The 9,284-nt window shown below is 43.5% G+C and overlaps 2 protein-coding genes across 5 annotated transcripts; one reads left to right on the forward strand and one right to left on the reverse strand.

Annotated features, from left to right (window-relative positions):
- Window positions 1-8: 8 nt before the first annotated feature.
- On the forward strand, window positions 9-2,130 carry LOC125529287 (the record flags this gene model as incomplete). The annotated part of the gene is made up of 1 exon (XM_048693691.1): window positions 9-2,130. A coding segment is annotated over one exon (1,755 nt), but the record flags the coding sequence as incomplete, so codon positions are not given.
- Window positions 2,131-3,525: 1,395 nt separating this feature from the next.
- Window positions 3,526-7,103, reverse strand: LOC125529288 (probable cinnamyl alcohol dehydrogenase 1). 4 transcript variants are annotated; one of them, XM_048693692.1, is made up of 7 exons: window positions 6,879-7,103; window positions 6,294-6,410; window positions 5,802-5,915; window positions 5,429-5,656; window positions 5,002-5,287; window positions 4,032-4,182; window positions 3,526-3,809 (listed from the first exon to the last, which is right to left on the reverse strand). In XM_048693692.1, the coding sequence occupies exons 2-7, from the start codon at window positions 6,386-6,388 to the stop codon at window positions 3,613-3,615; spliced, it is 1,071 nt and encodes a 356-aa protein (XP_048549649.1). In that variant the 5' UTR covers window positions 6,389-6,410; window positions 6,879-7,103; the 3' UTR covers window positions 3,526-3,612. The 4 variants fall into 4 exon arrangements, with proteins under 4 accessions (XP_048549649.1, XP_048549652.1, XP_048549650.1 ...); XM_048693695.1 differs by having other exon boundaries at window positions 6,294-6,405; window positions 6,883-7,087; XM_048693693.1 differs by having other exon boundaries at window positions 6,883-7,087.
- Window positions 7,104-9,284: the final 2,181 nt, after the last annotated feature.

A 9,284-nucleotide genomic window follows, 5' to 3' on the forward strand; every position in this document is an offset into this window, starting at 1 on the left:
TGCAGGTCTGGCTGTGGGAGCGCCACGACCGCCTGCAGCCGCCGGAGCTGAAAGCGCCGGAGTTCCCTCTCTCCAATGTCCGGGCGCTCTATTGGTCTCGGAGGAGGAGGAAGACCACAGAAGAGGAGGCTTTGCATGTTCTGCAGCAAGAGGATTGTTTCGAGTGGAGGCCTTACCTGCGCAATTCGCTCGACTGGACTGAACCTGAGTGGTTCAGCAAGGAAACTCTCCTGGTGAGCTCCAGAGGTAAGGATCAGCCAGAGTGGTTGGAGGATTACATTGCGATTATCAGGCAAGCCGTGTTGACTGGATCGTATGGCGATGATTTGGATAGTTCGGCAATGTACAATCCCCACATTGTTGCGAGGCAGCTCGGTTATGATCAGGATGTGCCTTTTCCTCTTGTACATGGGTTTGATTCCAAGGGGATCAAGGTGTGGATACCTGGCATCTGCAGACGCGGCGTTGCTAGCAAGGAATATGTTGCGTGGTTGAATGGCGAGTTTGTGACGCACCAGGAAGCTGACCGGTATGTTACGCCAGTCGATGAAAACGGCGCTGGCTCATCTCCAATGGATGCAGATACAGCAGCTGGTAAATCTGGAGAAAGTACAATGCAAGATAACAGAAAACGCATCAGAGAAGGGCAGCAGCTAGCTCAGGGGAACAAAACAGAGGTGATTGTCCTAGACCGTAGTAGTCCATGTGATATGGACTCCAGTGCAACCGCGGTGGAAAGAAAGAATGGGAACAGAAAAAGACGAGATGAACTCTCTGAAAATGGTGATATGCACAAGAAAAGTAAGGTACTTGCCAGCGAGTGCCATGAAGGTCTCCAGCAATATGATGACGGACCTTCGATTGCCAGTTATCCTGAGAAGAATTCCTTGCAATTTGACGGCCAGAAGTACCATGGTCTCCAAAAGGATCCTAATTGTTACATTAATAGATGTGATGAGCTGCCACAGCCTGAGAGTGACGATGAATGCATTGTTCTTGAACCAACATGTGAAGTGATAAACCTCGATGATGATCAGGAAGATGAGGACAGGCAACTTGTCCTGGTGCTACAAGAGTTTGTGCGCTGCGGGCTTTTCTCACAACGGGAGGAAAGCTCTGATGAAGATGAAGATGAAGATGATGGAGGTGAAGGAAAGAAAGAGACGCCGAAGAAGAGCGATATTGACCCTTATGCTGAAGCAGCCATGAGGGAGTACCCTCGGTTCTTTGAGTTCATTCCCCAGAGACCACATTACAGAGGGTTGGTCAACACCAGTGACACTATACGAGATCTGGCCTGTAGTGGACTGTGGTTCATGTTGGTTGGCTTGGCTAGGGAGGTGCTCAAGACATCCTGTGATACAGATGCTTTGGAGTTTGCATATTTGATGAGAAAAGCTCGGCAACTGGAACGAAATGGGTTCAATGTGAAGCATCTCATTGCCCGTCTGAGGGAGCCACAGGCCCGACTTAGAAGGCTTGAAGATTCCAGGGCAAGGCTCGAGGATGCCCGGACCAAAGAGCAAGAACCAAAAGATGTTGAGTCACTCTCAAGCCATCTGAGTAATCTGAAACACAATGTACTAACAATGCAGAGGCACTTGGAGGGAAAAAAGCAAGCTCGCAGTGCATCTGTGCGTGATGAGTCGAGCGAAGGAATCGATCTAGCCAGCCTGGAGAAGGAAGTAGAAGCTGCAGAAAAATACTGTCAGGCGATGAAGGATGAAGTGGCTGCGATGAGACTGAAATACGCAGGCCTTTGACGCTTTTTTTTGGTCTGTAAATAGGACTAAATAGTAGTCGCTGGATTCACAGTACGCACCTGGGTAGCTGATCCGCGGAACTTGAGCCGATTTTAGGTTATGATGGTTCTGGTTCCAGTGGAACTTTGGAAAGGTGGCGCACCGTAAACACAACCCTTGTAACGTGAATTGGCTGAAGCATGTTCCTTGTTCGAGGGGCCATTGTGTTAGTGGAACTGGTACTTTTTTCCTGAGTGGGTACTTACATTTTGTTACTCACTGTGTACCAAAATGTAAAAACATCTTACATTTTGTTACGGAGTGGTATTTGTTTTGGCATAGATCAACCATTCTTATCCATGGGAAGTATAGCAGGCATCTTACTTTTTGAGCAGAGTACCACATTTTGCCTTTATGTTTATGTATGTAATCATGTGTCAAGTTCCAAATGCTTAATAGGTGAGTGGTAAACTTTTTGAGCTTGTGTCCATTTAAGTAAGGTGAGTGATCCAACACATAATTACCAGGTTGCCAACATGTAAAATACTCATAAAGGTTGGAATTCAGATTAAGAAATTTTTGGTAGAGCATAAACATTACATTCTTTTTTTCTCCGCTCCGAGGGAATAAACATTACAATCTTTATTATGCTATATAGTCTCTCATTCCACAACTATTCATTCTGTACTGCTTGGAGGATGCAAGGGCAAGTGTGTCGCTGATCTGAAGATATTTATAGTTTCTTTGATGCAAAAGTCTCTGAAATAGGAAAGCATGCAGAATAAGTAAAAAACAGACAACTCTAGGTTATATGATATAAACACATAACGTGGGTATATCTCGTTGTGGGGTACCTCGTGAGGATCCGTAGGTGTTGCGCCCGATTCCTGTGGGATTTCATCCCTGGTTTTGGGGATCAGTCCGGGATACAGGTGAAGAATGACGAACCCTAGCTACAGTGCACTGGAGACACGACGGAATACCTTTTTTCTTACTTCTCAGTGATGAAGCAACACACGGCTTATATGCCCGACAAGCGAGGTAGACGATAAACAGTAAAGGCGAATTTTCTTCTTCTTGCAAACAGCATCAGCTGAACTAAACGTAAACCCAAGTTCACTGCATTGATCCGGGTCGTCTGTCTTCACTCATCATGATTCATCCTGGACGTCTGTTATCTGATGAAGTGTTCATTTCATCTTGACAGTGTTAGGTTCAGTTAGGATCCTGGCATAACCATGCTGCAGGAATCGGGAACTATATGCTGCAGGAATCAGGGCCAGCCACACCATTGAGGCATTGAAGACTGGTAGCTGTTGCTAGCACGGACTCCTTTTAGGTGCCAGTTATCGTCGTGTTTGTTATAAAGGGAAATTAAAACCGAATAGATAGATAGGAACAAAATACAGAAATTGAATATCATGACCTACATGGAAACAAAATGTTGCAATTTGTACAGAGCAGCGGTGTTTCGCCGGTGAAAAAAAACAAATTTAGGGTGACATTTGGTGTGTTTTTTTTGCATGGCTAAAATGTTTAACCTTTTTGCCTACAAACTTGTATGTAGCATTTGGATGTGATGAAGAACACATGAAATTTTTTTGGCATTTCAAAAAATATTTTCGCACCAACGGGTTTCCGGTTTTCAAAGTAATTTGGATGTGATGAAATTTGAAGGGCAAGTTATGTCTCTCCCTTCTAAAGAGCTGCCCTTCCACTTTGTGCTGCTGTGCTGTCCCCAATATACCACAAGATTGCATGGACAGGAAAATATACCAGAACATTACAGAAGAAAGCCCTCCATTCCCACAAGATTCAACTTATTCCACATGCTTTTATAAGGATTCAAAATGTGCCAGCCGCGAGCGTATTACTTGAAAGAGCCCTCTATGTCGATTACAAACCGGTACCTCACATCCCGGTTGACAAGCCTCTCAAGGGCCTCGTTGACGTAGTCTATCTTTATAACCTCAATCTCTGGGTAGATTTTGTTTGCCGCGCAGAAGTTCATCATCTCCTGGGTGTCCTTCGTGCCTCCAGTCACACTACCAGACAAAGTCCGTGCACCTGCAGTAAGTTCTGATTAGTTATCTTTCGATAAAAGGCCGAAACCCAGTTTCATCACACCAAAACACCAGCAACAACGTTCGAATGCTTATATATCCACATTCCGTCGGCAAGTTTTGAGCCATGAAACCAACAGCTAGTGGCCTGTTTTAAGGCATACAGTCTCATACAACCATAAAAGGTAAAAAAAAATATACTTTTCACTCAACAGCTAGTGTTTACCCAGATTAAGTGTTGCAGGATGCACTCTGATTTCTCCAGGAAAGCCAACTAGCGCCATTACGCCACCAACTTTCAGAAGTGCGAGATAAGGGTCAAATGGGTGGTCACCAGAGGCAGTATCGACAATGAAGTCCAAAGAATTTTTCAGGGACTGCAGAAATGAATCATTTCGTTATTCTCACTTACTATAAGCAGTGTGAGAAGAATAACAAGCAGAATTCAGCTATATTACTTCATCTTGTGCAAGAGACATTCTGCAATCAAATGATGTTAGAACAACGTCACAAATAACTTAGTCACTCTGCATATGCTATAAGTTACCCATTGTACATGTAATAAATAAAAAAACCAAAATTAATACTCCCTCCGTTCTGAATTACTTGTCGCAGATATGGATGTATCTAGATGTATTTTAGTTTTAGATACATCCATTTCTACGACGAGTAATTTGGAACGGAGGGAGTAGTATTTTGTGTCAGTGAAAAATATTCTCCAGTAAACACGAAAAGATGAGATCCTTCGAAAAAAACAAGAGACCCTTCGAACAAAAGAAGAGCAGAATTGTGTTGCGAAGTGTGGCGTCAATCCTAGTCGCGGAATATGTTGGACCATTTCATATGTCGCAAGTGTCTCCTGAATGAGCATTCCACTTTTTCTGGGAACAGCAGCAGGGAGAAATAGTGGAGTAGGTTGATAAGAAACTGTTTGATACTGGAAGCATTTAAACAATTATTTAAGCACACTAACTGAGGACATGCCTGTTTCAGTTTAACTGTACTCCTTTGAAATATGAAGTAGGTTACTAGGTTCTAGACTGTAGGGTTTACCGAGCTCCGTTCCTTTGTGCATTTAATGGCTTAATGCTAGTTCAACTGGAATCTAACATAAGGTAAGGAGATATGTGCTTGTTGTGGTCTGTTATTTGTTGTTTCGCACTCAGCTTTATAGAAGAGATTAAAGAGTTCAGTACCTCCATCTGTTTTTTATCTGATGACACCACAAAATTATCTGCACCAAGAACGCTGATTGCTTCATCTCTTTTCGATTCACTTGTACTAAGAACAGTCACCTTCAGGCCAAAGGCTTTCCCAAATTTCACTGCCATGTGACCCAACCCACCAAGACCAATGACACCCAGTGACTTTCCCGGCTGGTTCATGTTATGTCGCGTCATCGGAGTGTACACAGTGATCCCAGCACAAACCAAAGGTGCTGCCTTTTCCAATGGATAGCCATCAGGTATTTTATAGCAGTACCTGACATGAATTAACAGTAAATGCAATATTCTTATACGAGAAACGTGGGTTTTTACTGGAGGCAAAAAAGAATTGCCACGACGATTGTCCAAAGACAACCTACACCAAATTCAGAACATCCAGAAGAGAATGCATCCATACCGTTCATGAACTACAATGTGAGTGGAATATCCTCCCTTTGTGACAGCACCGTCCGTATCGACACCATTGAAAGTGAAAACAAACTTTGAGCAGTGGTTCTCGAGGAAGCTATTGCAGTTGTCACAGTCACGGCATGAGTTGACATATGTCCCGACAGCCACATGGTCGCCCAGTTTGAAGCCCTTGACATCTGAACCAACCTCAGTTACAACTCCAGCAATTTCATGCCTGTAACATATTGAATCGTGGGCACCCAACTTAGCACATAAACCATTATTTGTTGGTACAAAATGCTAGCAACTAGATGGGGTCAATGAACGGATTGATACAAAAACAATTCAAGTAAATAAATACGATGATCTGAAAAGCTTACCCAGGGACTAAAGGGTACACCGAGTCATTGTGCCTATTTTTTGTCCAGATAACATCGGCGTAACAGACACCACAATGCGTGATCCTCAAAGAGACATCGTCATGTCGTACAGTCCTGGTAATCAATCAGGGTAGCAAGTATGCATAAGAACTACTTAGTAGTTCTAAGAAGAAATTAACAAGCTAAGAAAGCAGAGGATCTAACAAAGCAGCTATTCACTCGGCGCCTGCAAGATCTCTATTCATAATTTACAGCGATGAATAACTGGGCTAGTATGCACATACAAGTCTATATTTATTCAGAGAACAAAGACAAGTTATTCAAAGCACAGAGAAAAAGGAATTGCATAATACGTACATAACACCAATAACTGCATTATTAAAGCCTTTTTTTATGGGAGCTTGTGTCAACTGCATACATACTCTTATTCCAGAAGGATCACTCGTTTGCTACAGCTGAGGGAGTGTTAGCGCGTGGTTTATTATTTATTACCTACGGTTGAAACTGTGTGGGGAGAGTATTCCAGAAGGATCTTTTGCCGCCCAGGCACTGCAGTTGCCAGTCTCGGTCTGGGATTCAGCAGCCATGCCAGCCAGCCAGCCAACTAAACTGCAAGAAACAACATATGGTCAGCCAAAACAAAAGGGGTTACTATTAGGTTGTGTAACTTGTAGGATCCATTCCTTTTGTATGCTAAATAAGTACAGTACTTACTCCAGTTAACAAGGATGCATATAAATAGGTAGGTAGATTAAATTCACAAGGCAGCAGTGCTGTAGCCTGTAGCCAGGAAAGCTCTACGTCCCGGGCCAGCAGCAGTGTTGCCACAGTAGAGCGGTCTGTTCATCTCGATCGGCACAAACCAAAACAGAACCCGAGGCTTGGTGGCGTGAACAAGATCTGAAGCTAGCTAGCATGCTCGCGTACGATACGGTCACGAACCCAACGGAAGAAACAGGAGCCGACCACTACCAGTGAAAGGCTGTGTCGATTCCGTCGACCGATTCTCGGTGACCCCGTCCGGAGGTGGTAGTTACTGGTGAGCAACCAAACCAAGAGGTTAGTCAGAGGTCTTACCTACCTCGGAAGGGGATCGGGAGAAGCGGGCAGTGGGGGGACGGCGGACGGAACCAGGAGCCAGCCGACGCGCGCGGGGCGTCTCTATCTTTTCCGGTGCCGGTCGGTAGAACGGAGAGCGGCGGGGGAAGAGGTGTGAATGAAGAGATAGATCTCCTGTGCTGTGCAGACGGAGGTAGGGGAGATGTGCGGCGGCGGGGAGCGGAGACGTGGCCGCTTTGACTTGCAGCGCCACCGTGCGCGCACGTGTAGGAGTTTTTTTCTTCGAAAACACTAAGGCCTCCTTTGATTCTGACACATGATAAAAATGTTATACGAATAGAAAAATCATAAAAAGTGAGATGGCATGTATCTCAATTCCTACGGAAAAAGAGATGTCATTTGATGCATAGGATATGAATTTTTTCATTGAGTCTTAGACCGCGTTCGGCTCTTCTCCGCTCCCTCCATTCCGCTCCGGAGCGGACGAGCCTCTAGCTCATTTTTACGGAGCGGGCTAAACTGAGCTCCACAAATGCGCGGAGTCGGAGCGGATGAGGAATTTCATAAGAATTTTAGAAGATAGGATTCTTATAAGATATTTTTCTTTAGACCCCTTTGGTTTATAGGAATGGATTCCTATTCCTACATAGGATTGGTTCCTATCCTCCATATTTCATAGGAAAATAAGGCTTCTTTTGGTTCATAGGATAGGAAAATTATAGGAATAGAAAAATCATAGAAAATGAAATGGCATGCATCTCAAATCCTATGAGTATGAATAGAAAAGGAGATGTCCTTTGTTTCATATCATATGATTTTTTTCATTGAGTCGCTAATGTTCATTTTCCTATGAAATATGAAAGATAGAAAGATTTTCTCCATAAAAATAGGATTTCATTCATACAAACCAAAAAGCTCTATTGAAATTTTTCCTATAAAAATCCTATCCTATGAAATTCTTACAAAATTCCTTCAAATCAAAGGAGGCCTAAAAAGAATCTGATGACAGGTTTTTTTAACACGGTACTGAGTCAACGCTCATATTGACGCACATACACTCATCCCTATAAACACATGCACACATCTCCTACCTCTATGAACACCTACGAGAGATCGAGCTGGCACATCATTTTGAGATTGGCAAAGTCGCCACAGACGTCTTCAATCGACAGGAACGTCTCCTCCCACTGAACGCACGTCGCCGGAGTCCTGAAATAAATCTAGAAATAATGCGAGTACCAGAACTTGAATCCTGGTGGACTAGGAATACCACCGTCCTCCTAACTATCGAATCACATATTGCTTTGCGATGAGAAGTGCTTAGGCATGACAAATCTAACTTTTTTATGACAATTTATATTGGCGCAATGGTGATAAATTTAGTTCGCAATCACGACAACCTTTTTTAGGCGATCTAGTCCTTTCTCTGTTTATTTTTATAAGACGTTTTAAATAGTTTAGACAATTCTCGAAACAGTCTAAAATCAATTGTCGAAAATATTTTATAAAAAGAAAAGGTGGGAGTAGTTTTTGTAGTACTCCATCCGTTCCTAAATATAAGTCCTTTTAAACATTTCAAATGAAATGCAACATATGGATGTATGTAACATATTTTAGAGTATAGATTCACTCATTTTGCTTCGTATGTACTCCCTCCGTTCCTAAATGCTTGTCTTTTTAGGCATTTCAACAAGTGACTGCATACGGAGTAAAATGAGTGAATTTACACTCTAAAATATGTCTACGTACATCCGTATCTAGTAGTCATTTGAAATATCTACAAAGACAAATATTTAGGAACGGAGGGAGTAGTCACTTGGTGGAATCTTTAGAATGACTTATAGAAGTATTTGGAAACGGAAGGAGTAGTAAATAGCAGGAACCAAACCTGGCCAAATAGGCCGTGGGTTGGCCCATGAGCACACATGCTCGGCCCAACACGGGCTTGGACTGGCACGCCATCCCATTATTCGATCCTAGGCCTCCTCGATGATGGGCAGCACTTCTAGCCATTGAGTAAGCGTTGGGTGGCAAATTTTCGTGTTTTAACCTTTTTTTGAAACTTATTCGAGATTTGACCTTAGTTTGAATTTTTTTTAAGATCTGATCCTTTTGCTACCGCCAGAGTCCATGGCAGTAAGGTCTAATAGCCCACTGCCAGGGACTTTGGCGGTAGGAAACATCGCTATCGCCAACCGGGCTGGCGATAGATGTTGGGGAACGTAGCAGAAATTCGAAATTTTCCTACGTGTCACCAAGATCTATCTATGGAGAAACCAGCAACAAGGGAAGGAGAGTGCATCTACATACCCTTGTAGATCGCTAAGCGGAAGCGTTCAAGAGAACGGGGTTGAAGGAGTCGTACTCGTCGTGATCCAAATCACCGGAGATCCTAGTGCCGAACGGACGGCACCTCCGCGTTCA

This window comes from Triticum urartu, unplaced genomic scaffold, assembly GCF_003073215.2.
Source record: "Triticum urartu cultivar G1812 unplaced genomic scaffold, Tu2.1 TuUngrouped_contig_5487, whole genome shotgun sequence".
Taxonomy (NCBI): domain Eukaryota; kingdom Viridiplantae; phylum Streptophyta; class Magnoliopsida; order Poales; family Poaceae; genus Triticum; species Triticum urartu.

Excerpts from the sequence above, each read along its gene's own strand:
- LOC125529288 (XM_048693692.1), bottom strand. The coding sequence starts at position 6,388 with ATGGCTGCTGAATCCCAGACCGAGACTGGCAACTGCAGTGCCTGGGCG. Across the intron at positions 5,657-5,801 it reads GTGTACCCTTTAGTCCCTGG|GCATGAAATTGCTGGAGTTG; the intron begins GTAAGCTTTTCA and ends AATATGTTACAG. Across the intron at positions 5,288-5,428 it reads CACATTGTAGTTCATGAACG|GTACTGCTATAAAATACCTG; the intron begins GTATGGATGCAT and ends AATTCATGTCAG.